This window comes from Chelonia mydas, chromosome 9, assembly GCF_015237465.2.
Source record: "Chelonia mydas isolate rCheMyd1 chromosome 9, rCheMyd1.pri.v2, whole genome shotgun sequence".
Taxonomy (NCBI): domain Eukaryota; kingdom Metazoa; phylum Chordata; order Testudines; family Cheloniidae; genus Chelonia; species Chelonia mydas.
The window spans coordinates 55,267,998-55,294,208 of record NC_057855.1 but is presented as its reverse complement, the minus strand read 5'-3'; the positions used below and the strand labels follow the sequence as shown (position 1 = coordinate 55,294,208).

General features: G+C 46.0%; 1 protein-coding gene across 1 annotated transcript; it reads right to left on the bottom strand.

Moving 5' to 3' along the window:
- Nucleotides 1-82: 82 nt before the first annotated feature.
- Nucleotides 83-19,110, bottom strand: MAB21L4 (mab-21 like 4). The gene is given in 9 exon segments (XM_027829616.2): nucleotides 83-175; nucleotides 1,016-1,186; nucleotides 1,188-1,374; nucleotides 1,988-2,001; nucleotides 3,612-3,798; nucleotides 8,709-8,744; nucleotides 8,746-8,929; nucleotides 14,075-14,354; nucleotides 18,820-19,110. Coding segments are annotated over 9 exon segments (1,443 nt in total).
- Between the last annotated feature and the right edge of the window lie 7,101 nt (nucleotides 19,111-26,211).

Below are 26,211 nucleotides of genomic sequence, written 5' to 3'. Positions count from 1 at the left end.
GTGACCAAGGCAGTAAAGGCAAATGTGGGGGGAACCCATTCAGTCTATAGGTTCAGGGTGTGACCATGTGAGGTGAGCTGGCTCAGCTCTGGTCATTAACCACCTTCTTGGCCTTTGACAAGATGTTCGACAGAGCAGAGATCTGCTCTTTGTCCTGGATGTGATAAACCTGGAACTGAACAAAAGGGAAAGAGGAGGAGTTAGATGGAAGGCCCACTCTGATCAGAAAATGCTGCTGATCAGAGGCATTTCTCAGCCCCAGAGAGCTGCGTGTGGCTCTAGCACTCTAGCACCATGCTGACCTATTTGGATATTTCTGAGGAATCCTACCTCTAGCCATATGACAGTGTGGGCATGGAAAGGAGCTTCAGGAATGCCCAGCTGGTGGAAGTTTCTCTGAGGATCACAGTCAGCTGGCACCGATTAGAGCATCTCCTAACCCACTCTATCTTGCACCCAGGGCAGAGAATCAGGGAACTGTAACCAGCTTTCATAGAATCATAGAATATCAGGGTTGGAAGGGACCTCAGGAGGTCATTTAGTCCAACCCCCTGCTCAAAGCAGGACCAACACCAACTAAATCATCTCAACCAAGGCTTTGTAAAGCCTGACCTTAAAAACCTCAAAGGAAAGAGATTCCACCACCTCCCTAGGTGATGCATTCCAGTGCTTCACCATCCTCCTAGTGAAAAAGTTTTTCCCAATATCCAACCCAAACCTCCCCCACTGCAACTTGAGACCATTACTCCTTGTTCTGTCATCTGCTATCACTGAGAACAGTCTAGATCCATCCTCTTTGAAACCCCCTTTCAGGTAGTTGAAGGATGCTATCAAATCCTCCCTCATTCTTCTCTTCTGCAGACTAAACAATCCCAGTTCCCTCAGCCCAGTTTCTTCTCTCCCTGGCAGCTTTCCCTCCCCTGCTGGGTTCAGTTTACACTACAGACACCTGAGAATCCGGGCCTCCAACTGTTCCAGCACTCTGATGGGATCCTTGCTCTTGATTCTGAATTACCTTGCTAAGCAGCACATCAAAGTAGGCTGGGTCCCAGTAGGCTCCGTCCTGAGCTGGGAGCTGCAGCGAGGTCTTGATACCATTGTCTAGTCCCTGGTGATTGTTCTGCCTTGCTTGGGTGAAATGGCACTTGAGGAAGTGCTCTGGTGAGCTGGCAAACCCCTCGACTCAGGTCTAGATCCAAAGCACTCAGGTCTAGATCCTCTCCTTGGAAAAGATTTTCTTCCGAATACAGGAAGTGGGGGAGATTTTTGGTTGCTAAGCAACAAAGCAGGATCACCAGGAGCCTATAGACTGACCCTTCCAGGTCCTCCCAGTCCTCAGGGGAAGGGAACATCAGTGGCCTGCAGCAGCACCATCTAGAGGAAACCAAAAGGATTTACTCAGAGAGGGAAAATATAGAACATGTAAACTATCATGGGTTATACAGCTATGGCTGGGATGTTCAAAGCTGCCAAAGGAATTTAGGCACCACTGACATTAATGGGAATTGGGCATCCAAATCCCTCAGTAATGTTGAAACTTCTACCCATTATTTATGTTTGTAACCTGTGGTATCTAATGCTTAATGTGGACATTTAAAAGTGGACAGACTTTAACTTGCATCCCATTGACTTGACGGGGGCTGTTCTGTCTCCCAGAGCTGCGGACTCCAGCAGACATCAGCACATCAGGGACACTCGGTTCATATTCTGAAGATTTTCTTCATATTAATAAGTGTCTTAATTTTTGTCTAATGAAAGCTTGATTCAAATTATTCAGCAACTTGAAAATAATCTGCATTTCTGTGGCAATTTACATGGAGGCATCATCACATTGAAACTATCAGCAAGGCTAGGGCACAATTCCATACCAGCCTTCACTAGCATGTTACTCTTCTACTAACACACTTGTGTCTGTAATTAGCATAGCTTAGGCCTACTGTCACGCTGGGATACTGAGAAATGGAGCACTGGTCACAATGGCTAGTACCTTCCAATACCATGCTAAAACATGAAGCATACACAAGTCATAAAGGTTAGCACTGCCCAAAGTGGGCACTCCAAACTGCTGTGGAGTGTTGTATTAACTGGGTTCAAATCTGAAGGACAAATTCCTCACCACCATCTACGGTTCTGGACAACAGAACATGTCTCAACCATGAAAGGGAGCACATCCAAGAGCGTGGTGCCTCGTAATACCTTAGCTGAGGTCCCATGAGATGGAGCATCTCCAAATTATTAAAGATGGTACTGCCACTAGCACAACATCCTCAGCATCAGGCTGCAATGTTAGCAGCTGGTGCATGCTCAGGTTGTGAAAAACAGATTCAGCGGCTCAATCTTCCCTTTCCTAGGGTGTTGAAAGATGAAGTCTGTTCAAAGCATGACCCTCCAGCTGTGTGCGAGCTCCTAATGGCATGTTGGGACTTGGTAGAAAAAGCAACGTCTCAAGTTGTTGTAGTAGGATTCTCTTGTACCAAATCAGTAGCCACAAAGAATTGACACTGCAGTTGCTGGCTGAGCCCAAAATATATGTAACCCCCGTCTATAGAGTCTTGGCTGTTTAGCTCATCTCATGCTCTTAGCTCCGGAGGCCCCTGGTTCCATTCCCGATGTATCAAGCATCACTAGAGCGGAACATTTGTCACATTATTTTTTATCAAAAATCCCAGAGCAGTCACAGTAACTGTAGTAAAAGGCATGGGTTGCTACACTTCCAGTTCCTGTTCCCTGATTTTTTTAAAAAGAAAACTCTCCTCACTGCCCCACCAATGGGGCCCTGACCACCACTGAAGCACCCTCTCCCCTTGGTACTGCAACCGTAATCCTGGCCCGCTATGGAGGAGAGTCCCTGGGGGGATGGAGGCTGGAGAGTAAGCCTGCCCTGCACTCCCCCAGCACTGAGCCTGCCCTGCACTCCCCCAGCAGTGGCAGCTCCTGCAGTTCCTATGTTCCATGTGGCTGGGCATGGTTCCATGTTCCAGGTGTTGTGATGTGGTGTGTGGGGTCACAGTGCTGCTCTGGTTCCGCCCCTCCCCCGTGCAATCATTATGGAGAGTCAGGTGGGCCAAAGCTGAGCAGCGCTGCAACCAGATGCACCAGGTTGCAACACCTGGAGCGGCTGCAGGAACCGCTGTTGTGGGGTGAGTCATAGACATGGAGAAAAGTCACATACAAACACAAAAATCACACTCTTTGTGAGAGTTTCCCACCCATGACAAATGTGCAGCCCTAGCCATCACACATGGAGCACAGGGAATAGAACACAAGATCTTCAGGGCTGGAAACACAGGCCCCTGTCACATGAGCGGAACAAGAATCACTATTAGCTTTAGTAGTATTAAGGCTTATGTACCTTCTCTGGCTCATGGGAACAAGAGAGTGACTATTCTGATACACCTGACCAGGCCTGGCATTCTGTTCAGCATAAGACAATGGTACAAATACACACCTAGCTATATTATTCCCATCTTGTTGGGTTTGTATGCCAAGGTTAATTGAATGTTTCTTTCAGTAAAGATGTGTAAGGTGCACAATTCTCATAGGGTCAAAGTGACTCAGATCAGAATACGGTGCCATACACCAGAATACGGGCTATTCACAGTCACAAGTACAGTGTCCCAAGCTGGTCTCTCAGGAAAACATATCTTTAAGTGATTAAATGTGAGCCCTCATTTCCTGCCCTCTTCTTTCCAGACCTCACTGTTGACCTGGTCCAGTAGGCGAAGGCTGTCCAGATGGTGGCCCTTCAGTGTGCCTGCAATATGGAGCAGTTTTATGACAGGGAAATTGGTGGAGTACCTGGCGAGAGAAATGTATAGGCTGCAGCTGAAACTGTTCATTGCCCTTTCCAGGGCTTTTCTAGAACTGGTATGGATTGAATCAACATTAATATGAGCAGGTTTGCCCTTTCTCCTGGATCCTCCCAAGCAAGGGGAAGATGCCAGGGAGCAGTGGAGGCCAAAGAAGTCTATAGCATCATGGAACCCTCTATTAAGGTTCCTCCTCAAATCAGGTCACTATGTAAATTCTTGTGCTCATCCCTGCACTTGGTTATATCTTGGTGTCCCTAAAATAGATTTTGGAGGGCATCTTTCTGAAATACTGCCAGCATAAAAAAGTGCCGTCCTTTCAGAAGCAGGTCATCAGCTCTGTGAACATCACTTTGGTCCTGCTAATATGGTAGTAGGCCTGTTGGAAGTTGTCTTCTTTAGCAGAGGTGAGTCAATTTCTGGCAAGTTTCAGGCTTTAGTTGTTCATCTCTAATTTGCTGAAGTCAGCTGGCTGATGCTGGAATTGCTGCCAGAACAAGTTCAATGTAGACTTAAACCAAAGTGGCTTGACCTGAAGGAATTTGAAAACTGAATGCTGCAACAAAAATTCAGCAGCAATAAAACTTCAATGTTCAGCACAGAACGAAAGCACTGCCTGAACTGAGCCCAGGGAAAAAATTGTAGATAAAAGCTCCTCGCTTTTGGAACTGTTCAAAACTCAGCAGAAACTCCCAGATCCTCCCAAGCGGAGACTCCAAAAGGTCTTCTCCAGAGCAATTGGGTTCATTCTCAGTATTCCCCAGCACGACAAAGAGAAGCTCTAGAACCTGCAGGTACTCTGTCAGGAACTGAGCCGTCTCTACAGGGAACACTACATGAGAACTCAGCCAAAGTGAGAACAAGATTTGTAAGGCTGATGAGAATCCCTCAAAGATGTGATCTATAGAATAATGTTCAGGACTACTTAAATGGAATGGATAAGGGCACATAGCTGTGTAAATAGTATTAAGGAATTTAAGTTTATTTTGGATTGTGGTGTGAGTACACACATTGGTTTCAGAGGAGCAGCTGTGTTAGTCTGTATCCGCTAAAAGAAAAGGAGTACTTGTGGTACCTTAGAGACTAACAAATTTATTTTATTTATTTGAGCATAAGCTTTCGTGAGCTACAGCTCACTTCATCGGATGCACTTCATCCGATGAAGTGAGCTGTAGCTCACGAAAGCTTATGCTCAAATAAATTTGTTAGTCTCTAAGGGTCCACAAGTACTCCTTTTCTTTTTACACACTGGTTTATAAGTTAAATTTTAATCATGTATCATAAAGGGAGATGTGGAGTGGTTATAGAGTTCCTGGTCCTCCACGGTTTACCAGAGAAGACCAGGATGGTTGCAGCAGGAAGCTTAATAAACATGAGTTCTTCCTGGTTCAGGGAGGTCTCCAGTTGCCGCTTAAAGTAAGGCTCTTTGTGTTTCTCCTTACACTGCAGAGCCCATCCAGACCTGGGAGGCCCAGCCTTGCCCAGTGCTTCATTTGTAAAGAGGTGCCGGAGCTCAAGCAAAACAAAACGGCATCCTCCACACAGCGTGACCTCTCACACACTGTACTTGCAAGGTCATGCCTTACATGCAAGTGTAGAACTGCATGCCTTACTAAAGGACACTGACAGAAGAGCTGCCAAGGCTGCACCCTGGAATGAAAAGAGGTGCTGGGGCTAAGCCCTGGCAAGCCCCAGCTCAAATTAAATTCTGGCCATGACAAAACTCTAGCCAGAGGATGATCCCACTGTGATGGGTTCGGTCACAGAGATCCCCTTGGGACTGTCACCTGATGTGGTGAAGTAACTCCTGAGCCCGTTTTCCCTGTCAGCTTGGGACTCCAGAACACTGCCTTGTTGAGCCAGACACGATAGCTTGCTGCAGCACAGACCCAGGTCTAGTCCATGCCCACAAAGCTGCAGACTTTAACTAAAAAATGCTCAGCAGGTTCCCTGCCTCCAGCACCCAGACAACCAGCTCCCAATGGGATCCAAACCCCAAATAAATCTGTATAAAGCTTATATAGGGTAAACTCATAAATTGTCCGCCCTCTATAACATGGATAGAGAGATATGCACAGCTGTTTGCTCCCCCAGGTACTAATCACTTACTCTGCATTTACTAATAAACAAAAGTGATTTTATTAAGTATGAAAAGTGGGATTTAAGTGGTTTCAAGTAATAACAGACAGAACAAAGTAAGTCACAAAGCAAAATAAAACAAAACATACAAGTCTAAGCCTAATACATTAAGAAACTGATTACAGGTAGGTTTCAGAGTAGCAGCCATGTTAGTCTGTATTCGCAAAAAGAAAAGGAGTACTTGTGGCACCTTAGAGACTAACCAATTTATTTGAGCATAAGCTTTCGTGAGCTACAGCTCACTTCATCGGATGCATTCAGTGGAAAATACAGTGGGGAGATTTATATACATAGAGAACATGAAACAATGGGTGTTACCATACACCAGAGTGATCACTTAAGGTGAGCTATTACCAGCAGGAGAGTGGTGGGGGGAGGAGGGGAACCTTTTGTAGTGATAATCAAGGTGGGCCATTTCCAGCAGTTGACAAGAATGTCTGAGGAACAGTGGGGGGTGGGGGATAAACATGGGGAAATAGTTTTACTTTGTGTAATGACCCATCCACTCCCAGACTCTATTCAAGCCGAAGTTAATCGTATCCAGTTTGCAAATTAATTCCAATTCAGCAGTCTCTCGTTGGAGTCTGTTTCTGAAGTTTTTTTGTTGAAGTATTGCCACTTTTAGGTCTGTAATCGAGTGACCAGAGAGATTGAAGTGTTCTCCAACTGGTTTTTGAATGTTATAATTCTTGATGTCTGATTTGTGTCCATTTATCCTTTTACGTAGAGACTGTCCAGTTTGACCAATGTACATGGCATAGGGGCATTGCTGGCACATGATGGCATATATCACATTGGTAGATGTGCGGTGAACGAGCCTCTGATATTGTGGCTGATGTGATTAGGCCCTATGATGGTGTCCCCTGAATAGATATGTGGACACAGTTGGCAATGGGCTTTGTTGCAAGGATAGGTTCCTGGGTTAGTGGTTCTGTTGTGTGGTTTGTGGTTGCTGGTGAGTATTTGCTTCAGGTTGGGGGGCTGTCTGTAAGCAAGGACTGGCCTGTCTCCCAAGATCTGTGAGAGTGATGGGTCGTTCTTCAGGATAGGTTGTAGATCCTTGATGATGCGTTGGAGAGGTTTTAGTTGGGGGCTGAAGGTGATGGCTAGTGGCGTTCTGTTATTTTCTTTGTTGGGCCTGTCCTGTGGTAGGTGACTTCTGGGTACTCTTCTGACTCTGTCAATCTGTTTCTTCACTTCAGCAGGTGGGTATTGTAGCTGTAAGAATGCTTGATAGAGATCTTGTAGAGATCTTTGTCTCTGTCTGAGGGGTTGGAGCAAATGCGGTTGTATCGTAGAGCTTGGCTGTAGACAATGGAACGTGTGGTGTGGTCTGGATGAAAGCTGGAGGTATGTAGATAGGCATAGCGGTCAGTAGGTTTCTGGTATAGGGTGGTGTTTATGTGACCATCGCTTATTAGCACCTTAGTGTCCAGGAAGTGGATCTCTTGTGTGGACTGGTCCAGGCTGAGGTTGATGGTGAGATGGAAATAGTTGAAATCATGGTGGAATTCCTCAAGGGCTTCTTTTCCATGGGTCCAGATGATGAAAGCCACTAGCCTCTCTGGGATCCCACCCCTCCTTCTAAATGGAAAAGTACTAGATTTAAGATGGATTCCAGCATCATGTGACATGGTCACATGTCCCGTGAGACCCCACCTCCATTCTTCCTGGGCTGGCCCACACTTACACAGGAAAGTTTGCAAGTAAACAGAGCCATTTACAGTTCATTGATTTTCAAGAACCCTTAATGGCTTCCACTTAACATGTTTACATTAGTAATACAAGTTTATATCTTATTCTTCTAACTCCAGACATAGAAATAATACATGCAAACAAATAGGATGAACACACTCAGTAGATTATAAGTTTTGTAATGATACCTTACAAGAGACCTTTTGCATAAAGCATATTCCAGTTACATCATATTCACATTTATAAGCATATTTGCATAAAACAAATGGAGTGCAATGTCACACCACCCTCTCAGGGGGGAGGCAGTCTGGTGGCTTTGTGACACCAACTTCTTGCCTACCCCTCTGTGGAGTCTGAGACCTCACCTCCCAAAAGGGCACTGGGGCTAAGACTGGGCTGGTGGTGGATCTCCAGTATCCCCGTCTAAGAGGTGGGTTCCTGTGGGTGGCAGCAGGGGAGAAAGAGCAGGATGAGTAGCCCAAAGAGAGACCATCACTGATAGCTCAGTAACAGCATTCCCAGCTGGGAGCAACAGAGCTGGGACAGTAACAGAGCTCCCAGCTGAGGCAACAGAATCTGCCCAGTGCTCCAGGGTGAAGATAGTAGTGATCATGACAACTCCATAGAAGAACCCAGGAGCGGTCAGCCTGGCATGGCAGTTGAACTCAGCAGTAGATCTTGTGGTTCACCATGTGTTACACTGGCCCTGAACTCCATTGCAGGGTCCTCATTTTATTAGGACTTTTCTTCCTAGTGAAAGGCTGAACTTTATTTAGAGTTGATTGAAATTTTTCAAATTTTGAAGATAACATTTTCAAATGTTGATGAAAATTTTCATTGAAACTTCAAATTTGGATGGAAAACAGTAAACAAATTCATCAAAATTTACAGAATCAAGAAGTTGCCTCCATTTTTCACTAGCTCTTTTAAATTCTACAGAACTATACTCCATTGCTTAAGACTGCATCCCCACTGACAGTCTGTATGGCAGACAAACCCTCTCTCTCTCTCCCAGTAAGGTTTCAGGAAGGGGTTCGGATGGCAGGAGTATAGCTTGGTGTTTACCTCCAGTAATAGTAGCTGCTGGGGATGAAGTCAGCCCCGTGTTACTTTTTGCAGGCTGCCTTCTGCAAAACTTCCTTCTCTGCGTCTGTTGTGGAGTTTCAGAGCACTCTGCTTTCTCTGCACCACAGGGATAATGTTGAACCTGATCATTTTCGGGCCACTGGACAGCAGCAGGGACAGCTGCAGACCTTCTTCCTTTAGGCTCTCAGCGCTGAGGTCACCTGGTCAAGGGCAGAAGTTGCTTTTAGAAAACAACAGCCAGAAATCTCCCGATCCTCTCTTCCCTCCTCCCCCCCACCCCCGTCTTTCCTCTTTAAGCCTTGTCTGCCTTGGAGACAAGTTCCAGTTCAGCCGAGCAGGACCCTGAGACTGGTAGCTCTTGCCCTGTTCTTTAAAATATAACTGCTTTTCCTGGATGGATGCTTAGCAGTAGTGCATCATCCAGTCTCCACTGCATACCAGGCAAGACAGTCTGGGAGAGAATGAGAATTCCCCTTGTTTCAGCACCTATGGGCAAGGGCAACAGACCATGGCAATGGCTGCTGCTGGAGCGAGATCAATGGATGAAATTAAGAAAAAGTTTTGAAATGAAGAACCTGGCATCTCTGCTCGGATGCATGTGAGTTCATTCTTCCCCCTCCAGACGTCGTACAGCAGCTGCTTGGTTTTTTAGTTAAAAGGACCCAAAACTAATAGGCAGGTCAACATTTCCTAGATACTTATCACTGGGGCAGAGCAGGAGACAGGGGACAGGGCCTGTAGCACTGAGGTGGTCTTTGCTCCAGACACTCCTTTTCTGTATTTGTCCCCCCATTTGGCAGACCAAGAGGCTGGGTTTGAATGCTCTCCTTTCTGAACAAACTCCCAACACAGCACAGTGGTCAGAAGAACAAGGATGTAACGCTGGTGATGGGGTCAGGGAGGCAGGAGCAGAGTGATAAAGAGTACAGTTGGGAGATGGATATAGCTGTCACACTGCCTGCATGACTCAAGAGCATAAGTACCAACCTCTGTGCAAACTGTTAGGAACCAGGGCACAAACCCCAAATTGGTGGTGAGTTCTATGCTTAGATTTCACCAACCAATTATCAATTGTGAGCTCCCCAGGCACTATAACACTTAACATGGAGCGATAGACAGTTCCCCTGGGTACACTGATCTGTTTAGCCATCCAGGTGAGTGTACATATGTGATACCTGGTCTCTTACACCAAGAATCACAGCAATATTCAGAGTACTCCCAGTCCCAAAGGACCAGTCACTTACCCCACGTCAGTTGCATCTTATATCTCACACCAAAGACAACATGTATAGCCTAGCCTATAATAAACTACATAAAGACTTATTAAATATGAAAAGGAAACAAGAAAGTTATTTAAAAGGTTAAAGCGGATAAACAATAGACACACAAATGAGTTACAATCTTCAATTTCAAAAGGTAATAGAAGCTTCTATAACCAACAAGCTCTATACGTCCTTTTGGGCTAATCCAGGCTAAGCAGCTGGGGATCTCTTGCTTATTCCTAAAAATATCTTGCCCCTCACAGTCCAAGCAACATAGAAATAATCAGTCCCTTCTTGATAGGGTTTTTTTTCTCTTCTTCCCACATGCTTTCAGTTGCAAAGCTCAGGTGATGGGAAGAGTCATCTTCACAGGGAGGATGCACAAAAACAAGAAAAGTCTTTTGTCCTTTTGTTGGTGGTACATACAGAAATTCCAGTTGCAACATCCCACAATAGTCTATCTTGTATTGATAGATCGTCCTTTTGGAAAGGGCGTAACACCTTCTGTTGGGATCAATCCTTCACACTAATTAATGTCGCTCTCCTGTATGGTGATTTACACAGTCACAGAGGCTCACAATACAACCGCTCAAATATAACCTTACACTATGGGATACAGGTGTGATAAGTAAGATTAATGCACATAGCAGCTCACCAGCATTCCATAAACTCTAAAGACTAAACACATTCTTAGCATTCTAGCTCCTGTTTTAACCATACTAACACCCAGGTGAGCCAGACTGATTCCAACTCGGTATATGTCAGTGTTCAAGTGAGGCAAGGGGATCTTCATAGAATCACCACCTCACTAGGTAACCCATTCCAGTGTTTCACCACCCTCCTAGTGAAAAACGTTTTCCTAATATCCAACCTAAACCTCCCTCACTCCAACTTGAGACCATTACTCCTTGTTCTGTCATCTGGTACCACTGAGAACAGTCTAGATCCATCCTCTTTGGAACCCCCTTTCAGGTAGTTGAAAGCAGCTATCAAATCCCCCCTCATTCTTCTCTTCTGCAGACTAAATAATCCCAGTTCCCTCAGCCTCTCCTCATAAGTCATGTGTTCCAGTCCCCTAATCATTTTTGTTGCCCTCTGCTGGACTCTTTCCAATTTTTCCACATCCTCATTGTAGTGTGGGGCCCAAAACTGGACACAGTACTCCAGATGAGGCCTCACCAATGCCGAATAGAGGGGAATTATCACGTCCCTTGATCTAATGGCAATGCCCATACTTATACAGCCCAAAATGCCATTGGCCTTCTTGGCAACAAGGGCACACTGTTGACTCATATCCAGCTTCTTGTCCACTGTAACCCCTAGGTCCTTTTCTGCAGAACTGCTGCCTAGCCGTTTGGTCCCTAGTCTGTCAGGACTCTGCACTTATCCTTGTTGAACCTCATCAGATTTCTTTTGGCCCAATCCTCTAATTTGTCTAGGGCCCTCTGTATCCTATCCCTACCCTCCAGCGTATCTACCTCTCCTCCCAGTTTAGTGTCATCTGCAAACTTGCTGAGGATGCAATCCACACCATCCTCCAGATCATTTATGAAGATATTGAACAAAACTGGCCCCAGGACAAACCCTTGGGGCACTCCACTTGATACTGGCTGCCAACTAGACATGGAGCCATTGATCACTACCTGTTGAGCCCGACAATCTAGCCAGCTTTCTACCCACCTTATAGTCCATTCATCCAGCCCATACTTCTTTAACTTGCTGGCAAGAATACTGTGGGAGACCGTGTCAAAAGCTTTGCTAAAGTCAAGGAATAACACATCCACTGCTTTCCCCTCATCCACAGAGCCAGTTATCTCATCATAGAAGGCAATTAGGTTAGTCTGGCATGTCTTGCCCTTGGTGAATCCAGGCTGACTGTTCCTGATCACTTTCCTCTCCTATAAGTGCTTTAAAATTGATTCCTTGAGGATCTGCTCCATGATTTTTCTAGGGATTGAGGTGAGCTTGGCATGAGCTGGCACCTGACAGAAATGTGTATTGATGGAAACATGGAGAAGGATGCTTAGCTAGACAGACAGGTGGGTGTTTGGTCAGTCAGATGGTCGGACAGACAAACAGTTGTGCGTAGAAGACTGACTCAGTGGCTGGCACCCTCTTGTGGCTGGGCATGGGATAGCAGTCCCTCCTCCTCTAACACCCCTACTGACAGCAGCTTCGGCCTTGGAGCAGTCTGCCTCATCATATGACTTGGCCCTCTGACTATGTCACATTCAAGCCCTTCGAGGGTAACAGAGTTCCATGAACAACTGTCCAGTGACATTATGCCAGGTCCTCAGCCCCAGCCAGGCTTGCCACCTCTGAGGTACAGCCAACTAGAACATCTGAACCATTTCATCCGTGTCTGCTACCTCAACAAAGGGGCAATCCTGGGAAAACCTGGACAGGTGGCAACCCTAGCCCCAACTCTGGGCCCAGTTCTCCTTACACCCCTTTTCCCCAGGGCTTCCAACAGTCCTTACCCCTTGTATCAGGTCGGTTTTTACAGCCCCTTCCTCAGTGGCTGGTAGGAGAACCCGGGCCCTCCCTCTTCTCTAGGTTCCAGTCCTGGCTGCTGGTGGTAAATAGCTACGTTTTAACTGCCTTCCTGGACCACTTCCTGCCTCAGCCTGCCCCTTTCCCCAGCCCCTGCCTGGGCTCCCTCTCTGCAGACTCTTTACCTCTTTCCAGACCCTACATAGTTCCTTCTGGATCTTGTATCAAGCGATGCCCCCCCCCAGTGTCTTCTCCCTGCCTGGAACAAGTGTCCTGCTTAGCTGAGCTTGTAGTAAGCCTTCTTTGAACTGGTCCGACTCGTAGTTCTATTTCACAGAACAGAGAGGTCAGCAATACCTCACTAGCCTATGATTAACTTCAATATGGTCACTTCTTTATCATACCACTAGCAGCGATGTTTTTAATCTAGAGAGCAAGACCTGAGACCAGGACAACGTCCACAGTTTAACAGTCATCTGGTCATTGAGAAGCAGGAGAAGCATGACATAAAAACGTCTGGAGACTGAAGGCAACAGTCAAGTGAAGCTAGACAAGAACAGGGAAGTAGAATATATAGCTGGTTCATAACAAAGCTTTGTAGTCATTGAGATGCACTGGGTAACCTTTTATTAGGGTATCCTTAGTTACAGTGGGGAAACCCCGGCCCCTTTCAAGTCAGTGGAAAACTCCTATTGACTTTACTGGTGTCAAGATTTCACCCAGGAACTTTATTTCAGTGTGGTACTGAATTGTAATCAAATGGCATATTGAGCCCTTTCGACCTGAAGAATCCCAAAGCACTCTAGACTATAGCCACTCCATGGGGCTTTCTCACCCACCATTGAAATGCAACCACCTCTAGAGTGAAACACTGAAGATATCCTGTGCCAACAGCATTGCACAACACGAAGAAATTAACCTCTCTAGATGAAACCTAGGGGTTTTGTTTTGTTGTTTATTTTCCCCACTCTGCAGAGTATGTAACTAACTAAGTCAGAATTTGGACAGACATTGGGATCTAAAGTTGGCAACCTCTTTTTTATGTCTCCATCAATGGGCCACTCTGTCCTCAGTGGACCAAGCAGTGCATCTTGGGATGAGAGGGGAACTGAGTTTCTCTGTCATTGCTCTGGCTTGTGCTTTACTGGTAGATTCCAGTTCTGACTGAATAGCTTTTCTCTTTCTTGGCATCGGTGGGAGTTCGGAATCCAGCCTTTCAGTTTATGTTCATTTTGGGGTAACAACCATCACTTCTATATAGTTTATTGACCCGTTATCGATCTGAAACCTATTAAAGACCTTTCTTGTCATATCACATATCATATGGTCTGAATAACCTGATGTGTCTTTTCCAACTTGTTCCATCTTCTTCCTCTCCCCTTCTCCTCTTCCCATTCCCCCCACCTCTCAGCCTCTGTCTGTGCCTCTCCTTGTTTCCCTTTTTGTCTCTTGCCATCTGCATCTCTGTCACCTTCCCCCGTTCTGGGCCAGGAGCAAAGAGATAGCAGGCCTCTAGTCAAACCACAGAACCCCCTGTGGTCACTCTGCTCCACTGGCCCACACCCCCGCAGATGTAGTTGGCATACAGACCTGGCTTAATGAGGAACTGGTGCCTGCAGTGGACAATGGCAATGACAATTAGCTCTTTCAGGAGCCTGAGGACCTTGCCTGGCACTATGTGCCCCCTGCACTCAGCGCTGTCCACCACACTGAACACATCCTCTCTGGTCCAATTTTCCCAGCCAGCTCCTTCTTTGGGCACTCCTAGGTCACAGCAGCCTGACATCTGATGGTGCCCATTGGTAACTGTCTCTGACTGGCCCTGTTTACTAGAGCACTCCTGCAGCAGGAGGGTGTGACACAGAAACCACTTTGGGGCTGCCAACTGATGTGCCAAGACTACTTCTGCCCCTGCTTTCCCTGCATTCCTAGCTTGGGATTTCAGTGCCCTGCCCAGTTTGAGCCGGACCTGCTAGCCTGCTGCAAACCCAGACCCAGGTCTGAACCACGTCCCCTAACAGCTGTAGGCTTAATTGAAAGCAGCTTAAGAAGTATTCCTGTCTTTAACACTCAGATGCCCAACTCCCAATGGGGTCCAAACCCCAAATAAATCCGTTTTACCCTGTATAAAGCTTATACAGGGTAAACTCATAAATTGTTCACCCTCTATAACACTGATAGAGAGCTATGCACAGCTATTTGCCCTCCCAGGTATTAATACATACTCTGGGTTAATTGATAAGTAAAAAGTGATTTTATTAAATACAGAAAGTAGGATTTAAGTGGTTCCAAGTAATAGCAGACAGAACAAAGTTGATTACCAAGCAAAATAAAATAGAACATGCAAGTCTATGTCTAATACAGTAAGAAAACTGAATATAGATAAATACCTCACCCTCAGAGTAATTCCAGTAAGCTTCCTTTTACAGACTAGTCTCCTTCTATTCTGGGTCCAGCAACCACTCACACCTGCTGTAGTTACTGTCCTTTGTTCCAGTTTCTTTCAGGTATCCTTGGGGGTGGAGAGGCTCCCTCTTTAGCTAGCTGAAGACAAAATGGAGGGGTCTGCCAGGGATTTAAATAGCCGTTCTCTTGTGAGTGCAGACCCCCTCCTCTCTCCTATGTAAAGTCCAGCTCCAAGATGGCGTTCTGGAGTCACCTGGGCAAGTCACATGTCCATGCATGACTCAGTTTTTACAGGCAGCAGCCATTGTCCACATGCTACCTTGAACGTCCTCATGTAGACCTCTTATGTGGATTGGAGCCTTCCATGATCCATTGTGCATTAAGTGCTTCTTGATTGGGCACTTAACTTGCAAATTCCTTTCTAAAGAAGCTGACCAAATTCCTTACTAATGCTATTTAAAATCAAACAAGTATACAGCTAATATTCATAACATTGAATGCAACAATGACACATGCATACAAATAGGATGAATAGATTCAGTAGACCATAACTGGATTCTTTGATCATGGAACGGTGTTCCAAGAAGGAGGAGTGCTAGGCAGAGACGGGCTCCACCTAACGAAGAGAGGGAAGAGCATTTTCACAAGCAGGCTGGCTAACCTAGTGAGGAGGGCTTTAAACTAGGTTCACCGGGGGAAGGAGACCAAAGCCCTGAGGTAAGTGGGGATGTGGGATACCGGTAGGAAGCACGAGCAGGAGAACACGAAAAGGGAGGGCTCCTGCCTCATACTAAGAAAGCAGGACAAACAGCAAGTTATCTCAAGTGCCTATACACAAATGCAAGAAGCCTGGGAAACAAGCAGGGAGAACTGGAAGTCCTGGCACAGTCAAGGAATTATGATGTGATTGGAATCACAGAGACTTGGTGGGATAACTCACATGACTGGAGTACTGTCATGGGTGGATATAAACTGTTCTGGAAGGACAGGCAGGGCAGAAAAGGTGGGGGAGTAGCACTGTATGTAAGAGAGCAGTATGACTGTTCAGAGCTCTGCTATGAAACTGCAGAAAAACCTGAGTGTCTCTGGATTAAGTTTAGAAGCGTGAGCAATAAGGGTGATGTCATGGTGGGAGTCTGCTAGAGACCATCGGATCAGGGGGATGAGGTGGACGACGCTTTCTTCCGGCAACTAATGGAAGTTACTAGATCGCAGGCCCTGGTTCTCATGGGAGACTTCAATCACCCTGATATCTGCTGGCAGAGCAATACAGCGGTACACAGACAATCCAGGAAGTTTTTGGAAAGTGTAGGGGACAATTTCCTGGTGCAAGTGCTGGAGGAACCAACTAGGGGCAGAGCTCTTCTTGACCTGCTGCTCACAAACCGGGAAGAATTAGCAGTGGAAGCAAAAGTGGATGGGAACCTGGGAGGCAGTGACCATGAGATGGTCGAGTTCAGGATCCTGACACAGGGAAGAAAGGAGAGCAGCAGAATACGGACCCTGGACTTCAGAAAAGCAGACTTTGACAACCTCAGGGAACTGATGGGCAGGATCTCCTGGGAGAATAACATGAGGGGGAAAGGAGTCCAGGAGAGCTGGCTGTATTTTAAAGAAACCTTATTGAGGTTACAGGGACAAACCATCCCGATGTGTAGAAAGAATAGTAAATATGGCAAGCAACCAGCTTGACTTAACAGTGAAATCCTTGCTGATCTTAAACACAAAAAAGAAGCTGACAAGAAGTGGAAGATTGGACAAATGACCAGGGAAGAGTATATAAATATTGCTCAGGCATGCAGGAGTGAAATCAAGAAGGCCAAATCACACCTGGAGTTGCAGCTAGCAAGAGATGTTAAGAGTAACAAGAAGGGTTTCTTCAGGTATGTTAAAAGAAAAGGAGTACTTGTGGCACCTTAGAAACTAACCAATTTATTTGAGCATAAGCTTTCGTGAGCTACAGAAGTGAACTGTAGCTCACGAACGCTTATGCTCAAATAAATTGGTTAGTCTCTAAGGTGCCACAAGTACTCCTTTTCTTTTTGCGAATACAGACTAACACGGCTGTTACTCTGAAACCTTCAGGTATGTTAGCAACAAGAAGAAAGTCAAGGAAAGTGTGGGCCCCTTACTGAATGAGGGAGGCAACCTAGTGACAGAGGATGTGGAAAAAGCTAATGTACTCGATGCTTTTTTTGCCTCTGTCTTTACGAACAAGGTCAGCTCCCAGACTGCTGCACTGGGCAGCACAGCATGGGGAGGAGGTGACCAGCCCTCTGTGAGGGAAGAAGTGGTTCGGGACTATTTAGAAAAGCTGGACGAGCACAAGTCCATGGAGTCAGATGCACTGCATCCGAAGGTGCTAAAGAAGTTGGCGGATGTGATTGCAGAGCCATTGGCCATTATCTTTGAAGACTTGTGGTGATCGGGGGAGGTCCCGGACGACTGGAAAAAGGCTAATGTAGTGCCCATCTTTAAAAAAGGGAAGAAGGAGGATCCTGGGAACTACAGGCCAGTCAGCCTCACCTCAGTCCCTGGAAAAATCACGGAGCAGGTCCTCAAGGAATCAATTCTGAAGTATTTGGACGAGAGGAAAGTGATCAGGAACAGTCAGCATGGATTCACCAAGGGCAAGTCTTGCCTGACTAATCTAATTGCCTTCTATGATGAGATAACTGGCTCTGTGGATGAGGGGAAAGCAGTGGATGTGTTGTTCCTTGACTTTAGCAAAGCTTTTGACACGGTCTCCCACAGTATTCTTGCCAGCAAGTTAAAGAAGTATGGGCTGGACGAATGGACTATAAGGTGTATAGAAAGCTGGCTAGATTGTCAGGCTCAATGGGTAGTGATCAATGGCTGCATGTCTAGTTGGCAGCCGGTATCCAGTGGAGTGCCCCAAGGGTCGGTCCTGGGGCCGGTTTTGTTCAATATCTTCCTTAATGATCTGGAGGATGGTGTGGATTGCACCCTCAGCAAGTTTGCAGATGACACTAAACTGGGAGGAGTAGTAGATACACTGGAGGGTTGGGATAGGATACAGAGGACCCTAGACAAATTAGAGGATTGGGCCAAAAGTAATCTGATGAGGTTCAACAAGGACAAGTGCAGAGTCCTGCACTTAGGATGGAAGAATCCCATGCACTGCTACAGACTAGGGACTGAATGGCTAGACAGCAGTTCTGCAGAAACAGACCTAGGCGTTATAGTGGACGAGAAGCTCGATATGAGTGAACAGTGTGCCCTTGTTGCCGAGAAGGCCAATAGCATTTTGGGATGTATAAGTTGGGGCATTGCCAACAGATCGAGGGACGTGATTGTTCCCCTCTATTCGACATTGGTGAGGCCTCATCTGGAGTACTGTGTCCAGTTTTGGGCCCCACACTACAAGAAGGATGTGGAAACATTGGAAAACGTCCAGCGGAGGGCAACAAAAATGATTAGGGGACTGGAATACATGACTTATGAGGAGAGGCTGAGGGAATTGGAATTGTTTAGTCTGCGGAAGAGAAGAATGAGGGAGGGGATTTGATAGCTGCTTTCAACTACCTGAAAGGGGGTTCCAAAGGATCTAGACTGCTCTCAGTGGTAGCAGATGACAGAACGAGGAGTAATGGTCTCAAGTTGCAGTGGGGGAGGTTTAGGTTGGATATTAGGAAAAACTTTTTCACTAAGAGGGTGGTGAAACACTGGAATGCGTTACCTAGGGAGGTGTTGGAATCTCCTTCCTTAGAAGTTTTTAAGGTCAGGCTTGACAAAGCCCTGGCTGGAATGATTTAGTTGGGGATTGGTCCTGCTTTGAGCAGGTGGTTGGACTAGATGATCTCCTGAGGTCCCTTCCAACTCTGATATTCTATGATTCTATAACCTTCACAGAGATATGTTACATGGCATATGTAGCATAAAACATATTCCAGTTATACCATATATACATTCATAAACATATTTCCATGAAGCCTTAGGAGTGCATGATCACAGAGGGCATCAGCTGCAATCCACAAGGGAAACCCCACAGTTACTGCATTCTCTGAGGTACAGAGGGCAAATTCAAAAGCTTCCAGGTTTCTTGAATAATCAGCTATAAATCTGAAATCCATGGCAGTGACCTTCTCCAGCACAGTCAGCAAGATTTTCTCTGCCCTCTGGAAATGCTCCAGCCTCCGACCTTCGTGGGAAAGTATCACTCACAGATAGCTGCACCAATGAGAAACTATCACAGTCATGGCTACAAAGCCAGGGCAAAGATCCCCTCCTCTCTGCAGAGCTCCTTTGCTGGTGCAAGCCTTACCTTCCCCAGTACTGCCAGGTATGCATGCAGGTGGGGGGGGAAGGCAGAGAAGGCTGGAAGCAGGTGCCTTGTGGGAGGAGCAGCCAGTGGAGAGACATTCTAAGGCATTAATAAGCCCAGTGTTTTCCTCCTACATAGCTGAAAGAGTGCAAACTCCATCTGAGCTATTCATTGCCAAGGTGGCTACCTAACAATCAGGTGTATCTGGCAAGAGATCCAGCCAAGCTGATAAGTCTGAGGCATAGCACATAGCTATCCTACTCAGCAAACAGGAAATGGACAGGCCAGATCCTCAGCTAGTGTAAAGAGACATCACTCCATTGATTTCAGTGGAAAGATACTGATTTATGCCCGCTGGGGATCTGGCTTCAATGGAGAGATGCTGATTTACATCAGCTGGGGAGCTGACTCAGTGTCCATAGCAATGAGTCGTTAGCAGTATTTATATGAAACACAAAGAGGCAGTGAAGGATTTCCCTGTGAGCTGAGTCACAGAGCAGCCCTCTGTAGCTGTGGAGAAGGAGCAGAGGTACAGTACACAACACAGAGGTTTGCTTGAGATGCTTTCTGTCCATTTGACTAAGTCACATGTCTCCTCATGGCCCACGGGCGGCCAGCCCACTGATCACTTGGACTCTGTGCCCATCCATTTCCTCATGCACCACTTAGAAAGCCTTGGTGTCAGATGATGGCAATCTGAGGTCCTACCCACAATCCATGTGAGGCCCCCACACTGCCTCCCCCCTTGTTATGGCTCTGCCCCTCCCTGGGATGGCAGCAGGTGTCTGAGTTAAGATGAATGGGCCAATTCACACCTCTGCGACCTCTTGTTCCAGGTTGTCTGCAGACATCAGTTATGCTCAGAACATATTTTTCAAGTTTTCTTTGCATCCACAAGGGCTCGAAGTATAGTTGATTTTTAATGCAAGCAGAATTCCGATCTCATCCTGTAATGACAGGAGCTGGGGCCCCAGGCATGGGCCTACTGGGCCTGTGCCTTAATCCAGACTGAAAAGCCTGCAGATAGATCCCTATTATTTAGGGAGTATAACAGGGTCAGCTACCTCCTGAATGCCCCTTGTGACCTGGGGTGGAACTGTCTCAGTTTCCCCTCTTCAGGCTCCTCAATAAACTCTACACACAAAAGACTTTTGTGAGTGCAATAGCAACAACCCTTCTTGGGGTCTGGCTGTTTAACATAAAGGTCAAAAATAAATACAAAAAGGTCTTTCACCGCAGCCCCTGTTCCCTGAGGGCTGTCTCTTTCTGCTCTTCAGCAGCTGAAGAAGACGCAAGGCCTGGCTTGTCTGCTTTGCCTTCTCCCCAAAAGGAAACCCAACTATGACTCCCTTCCTCAGGGACCACAGCAGGAGATTCATTCTTCCGGCAGCTTCACTCTGCTGTTCCCCCTGCCCCAGCTGTCATGAGAAACTGGTGGGCTGGACCAATTCCCTCATAAAGGGCCCAGTCCAGCCCCTGACAGGGGTTTGGATGCTGTGCCATCACTCCACTGTGTGAACCTGTACTTTTCACTCTGGGAAATGTCCGTGCTCTGTTTCCTCCTGCCATGGCAGGGGGTACGATCTGCCCTGCAGTTATCCACACTGCCCACTAGTACTGTCAGCATTATTTTCTATTTGCTAGTCTAAATCTGTGAGCAAATGGAAAAGAAAAGCTTTTGCTCCTGCCCAGAGCTGCACTGGGCCCAGAGTAAAGTTCAGAGCTTGATCCAATGCCCATTGAAAACAATGGAGAGAGTTCTGTTGACTTCAGTGAATGCTGGGTCAAGTCCCCAGTGAGCACTGTGCTGGGGTCTGCTCTCTTGGAGTGCTCTGTGCTTGGCGTTATCAAGGGAGGAGGAAATACAGTCAGAATCCAAGACTTTGGGCCTGTATTAGTGAACGGCCTTGAAACAGACGTCCCCCAATGTGACATGCCAGCCTACATTGTTCCATTTGCCACTCGCAAGTTGCTATTGATGCTTGCTGCTTTAAAACCACTTCAGGCTGGCTCTCTGCCAACCAACCCCACAGCTGGCATCCCATCAAGGCAAGAAATGCCTTTGAGGTGAATGTTCATTGAGGACTTTGGCCAATCCATTGTGTAACAATGAGATGATTAAAACACCAAGTATGTCAGAAATTAGCATTGGATGCCATTTGAAATCCTCAAAATTGAAAAAAGTCAGGTGGTCCCTTCAGAACAGGGAGAGTTTCTTCTCTTCATGTCATCTGTCAGCTCACTCTGATACATTCTTTCAGTGTAATTAATCTCTGTTGCACAGATCATCCATGTTGCATATGCCAGACTAAAAATGCACTGAACTATCGCCTGAGTACAATTCCTGCTGAGACTGGGCCTTGTACTGACAAGTAAATATAAAGTACTTTGAGATCCACTGATGAAAAGCACCGTGCCAGAGCTAAGGATTGTTCCTATCATACTGTATCGGCCTCTCTCTCTGCCAATTTCTGGCTCTTGCATCTTGGTCAACACAGAGGCAGAGCCTGGAAGCAAGGCAGTGATTAACCCACTAGCACTAGCACTATCTAGAAAAATGATGTGCAGTGTTTTCCAACATGTTCTATGTATCCTAAAAAGGTACCAATCATATAAGAAGAGGCAATGCAAATTGAAGGGCTGGGTTCTCATTTACACTAAGGCCCTTTTCTGTTCACCTCTCCGGCAGTGAAAAGATGGTGAAAATTACAAGAAAAAAGAAAGACGGGGAGCGGGGGGGAGAAAATGCATATTAGCAGGGTGTGATGCTGCACTCATTCTAAGTTTCCAGTTCACTGCCAGAGAGAGGCCTTACTGTAAATGAGAACCAGGCTGTAAAAAATGTAAGCCAACTTTCATATGAAAACAAAATGACCTAATACAGTCAGCACAGAAGTATGTATTATTATTACTCCAGCAGTGCCTGGGAGCCCCAGTCATGCCCAGGAGCACATTGCATTAGGTGCTGCACAAACAGAACAAACAGCTGCTCCCTGCCCCAAACAACTTGCAGTCTTTCCAAAGGACCCTGGAGGAGTTAGGCACCCACATCCACTGAAAGATTCAATTTGGTCTGGGTGCCTAAATCCCACTGGCACCTTTGAAAGTACCAGCCTTATGTTCTAATTATCATGAATAAACTGACCCATGACAGAAAATGTCTTTAGATACCAGCACATACTTTTAAAGCCAGATTTTCAAAAGAACTCTGCTCCCCTTTAGCTACTTAATGTAGTACTGTAGTTCTCAGTGCCCCATTGTTCTCTTTATTCTCTCCTGTTGATCACTGTATTTAGGTGATGAGCTCTTTTGAAAATCTTATCACTGATTTAGGAGTCTAAATGGGAACTCTTGGGTCTCTTCTGCAAATCAATTTCTTTAAGTATATTTCCAGATGAAAATCTATGTTCCTGCTAAAACCTATGGGCCCAAATCATGCCTCTCTCTCGTGGGAAAAGAACCATGGGATTGGGCTAGAAAGGAAGGAATACTAGCCACTTTGCAGTTCTTTACAAAGTATCCCTCCTGTTATAAACATACAGCTAAGGGTAGCATAAAATCCCTCCTTTACCTGTAATGGGTTAAGAAGCTCAAATAACTTGGTTGGCACCTGACCAAAAGGATCAATAAGGGAAGAAAATCCTTTTAAATCTGTGGGGGGCGGGAGGTTTTGATTGTGTGCTCTCTTTGTTGTTGTTGTTTTGGACAGAGAGGGAACAGGGTAGGAAAAATCATTTTTTAAAATCCTACCAGACATAAGCATCTAGATTACAAAAATTTTAAGTAAAGCAAGGAAATGCATTAGATTATTTTTTGTTTTAGCTTGTAAATTTTCCCTATGATAAGAGGTAGGTTATTCCTGTTTTTGTAACTTTAAACTTTTGCCTAGAGGGGAATCCTCAGTGATTTTAAATCTTATTATCCTGTAAAATTACCTTCCATCCTGATTTTACAGAGGTGCTTCTTTTACTTTTTCTTTATAATAAAGTTCTGTTTTTAAGAATCGGATTGGTTTTTAGTGTCCTAAAAACCCAAGGGTCTGGTCTGTGCTCACCTTGTTTACCTATTTGGTTGGTATATTATTCTCAAGCCTCTCCAAAAAAGGGGGTAAAGGGGCTTGGGGGAATATTTTGGGGAAACAGGAACTCCAAGTGGTCCTTTTCCTAAATCTTTGTCTAACTTACTTGGTGGTGGCAGCGATACTGTCCAAGGACAAGAAAAAAAATTTGTACCTTGGGGAAGTTTTTAACCTAAGTTGGTAAAAATAAGCTTAGGGGGTCTTTCATGCAGGTTCCCACATCTGTACCCTAAAGTTCAGAGTAGGGAGGGAACCCTAACACTCCCCCTATTGTGTAATATAAAAATGGCAGTGGAGTGAACTCGCTCTTTCCAAAACATTGGCCTTTGGGAGCAAATCAATTACGGAAGGTTTCCTTGCAAAGGGCAAACTTTGCAGAAGTTTGGACCAAGTGCAGATAAGGGGTTAGAGTGCAAGCAGATTTGCAACCTTTCATCATCCCAACCAGCACAATGAGCAACATAATGGTACTGCAAGTGTAACGCTGACAGACTCCAGCAGGATTGAACTTGGGATCTCTGGAGCCTAGTGCATGAGCCAAAAGCCCACTGGCTGTTACCTAAGGCTGTAGAGCAGATTCATTTTCTCTCTCTCTCTCTTTCCAAGTGATCTCGGTGCCACTAGATGGGACAGAACACCACACCCAGGAGGTCTATGGGTTACACAAGCCATGTCTATTATTACTCCACACTGCTCTTTGCAGTCACACAAGTTGATGAGAGGAAGATTTAGGCCTCGTCTACACACAAACTTCTACTGGTTTTGATGCAAACCCCTATGTGAACACTCTCATTTCAGTTTAAGAGAAACGTTTTTCAATTTAGCTTCAACTTGCTCTATATCAACATCAGCTAAACTGAAATAAGCCTAGTTTAAACCCAAAAAGAGCATCCACCCAGCCTTTGCACCCACTCAAAGATGTAAAGTCACACCTTTAGTTAAACAGGTGTAACTCTGTGTATGGACAAGCCCTGGAAGAGACTTCATAGAATCATAGAATATCAGGGTTGGAAGGGACCTCAGGAGGTCATCTAGTCCAACCCCTTGCTCAAAGCAGGACCAATCCCCAAGTAAATCATCCCAGCCAGGGCTTTGTCATGCCTGACCTTAAAAACTTCTAAGGAAGGAGATTCCACCACCTCCCTAGGTAATGCATCCCAGTGTTTTACCACCCTCCTAGTGAAAAAGTTCTTCCTAATATCCAACCTAAATCTCCCCCACTGCAACTTGAGACCATTACTCCTTGTTCTGTCACCAGCTACCAACGAGAACAGTCTAGATCCATCCTCTTTGGAACCCCCTTTCAGGTAGTTGAAAGCAGCTATCAAATCTCCCCTCATTCTTCTCTTCTGCAGACTAAATAATCCCAGTTCCCTCAGCCTCTCCTCATAAGTCATGTGTTCCAGTCCCCTAATCATTTTTGTTGCCCTCCGCTGGACTCTTTCCAATTTTTCCACGTCCTTCTTGTAGTGTGGGGCCCAAAACTGGACACAGTGCTCCAGATGAGGCCTCACCAAAGTCGAATAGACGGGAACAATCACGTCCCTCAATCTGCTGGCAATGCCCCTACTTATATATCCCAAAATGCCATTGACCTTCTTGGCAACAAGGGCACACTGTTGACTCATATCCAATTTCTCGTCCACTGTAACCCCTAGGTCCTTTTCTGCAGAACTGCTGCCTAGCCATTCGGTCCCTAGTCTGTAGCAGTGCATGGGGTTCTTCTGTCCTAAGTGCAGGACTCTGCACTTGTCCTTGTTGAACCTCATCAGATTTCTTTTGGCCCAATCCTCTAATTTGTCTAGGGCCCTCTGTATCCTATCCCTACCCTCCAGCGTATCTACCTCTCCTCCCAGTTTAGTGTCATCTGCAAACTTGCTGAGGATGCAATCCACACCATCCTCCAGATCATTTATGAAGATATTGAACAAAACCGGCCCGAGGACTGACCCTTGGGGCACTCCACTGGACACCGGCTGCCAACTAGACATGCAGCCATTGATCACTACCCATTGAGCCCGACAATCTAGCCAACTTTCTATCCACCTTATAGTCCATTCATCCAGCCCATACTTCTTTAACTTGCTGGCAAGAATACTGTGGGAGACCGTGTCAAAAGCTTTGCTAAAGTCAAGGAACAACACATCTACCGCTTTCCCCTCATCCACAGAACCAGTTATCTCGTCATAGAAGGCAATTAGATTAGTCAGGCATGACTTGCCCTTGGTGAATCCATGCTGACTGTCCCTGATCACTTTCCTCTCCTCTAAGTGCTTCAGAATTGATTCCTTGAGGACCTGCTCCATGATTTTTCCAGGGACTGAGGTGAGGCTGACTGGCCTGTAGTTCCCAGGATCCTCTTTCTTCCCTTTTTTAAAGATGGGCACTACATTAGCCTTTTTCCAGTCGTGCAGGACTTCCCCGGATCGCCACAAGTTTTCAAAGATAATGGCCAATGGCTCTGCAATCACATCCTCCAACTCCTTTAGCACTCTCGGATGCAGCGCATCTGGCCCCATGGACTTGTGCTCGTCCAGCTTTTCTAAATAGTCCCGAACCACTTCTTTCTCCACAGAGGCCTGGTCACCTCCTCCCCATGCTGTGCTGCCCAGTGCAGCAGTCTGGGAGCTGACGTTGTTCGTGAAGACAGAGGCAAAAAAAGCATTGAGTACATTAGCTTTTTCCACATCCTCTCTCACTAGGTTGCCTCCATCATTCAGTAAGGGGTCCACACTTTCCATGACTTCCCTGGTCATTTGTCCAATCTTCCACTTCTTGTCAGATTCTTTTTTGTGTTCAAGATCAGCAAGGATTTCACTGTTAAGCCAAGCTGGTCGCTTGCCATATTTACTATTCTTTCTACACATTGGGATGGTTTGTCCCTGTAACCTCAATAAAGTTCTTTAAAATACAGCGAGCTCTCCTGGACTCCTTTCCCCCTCATGTTATTCTCCTAGG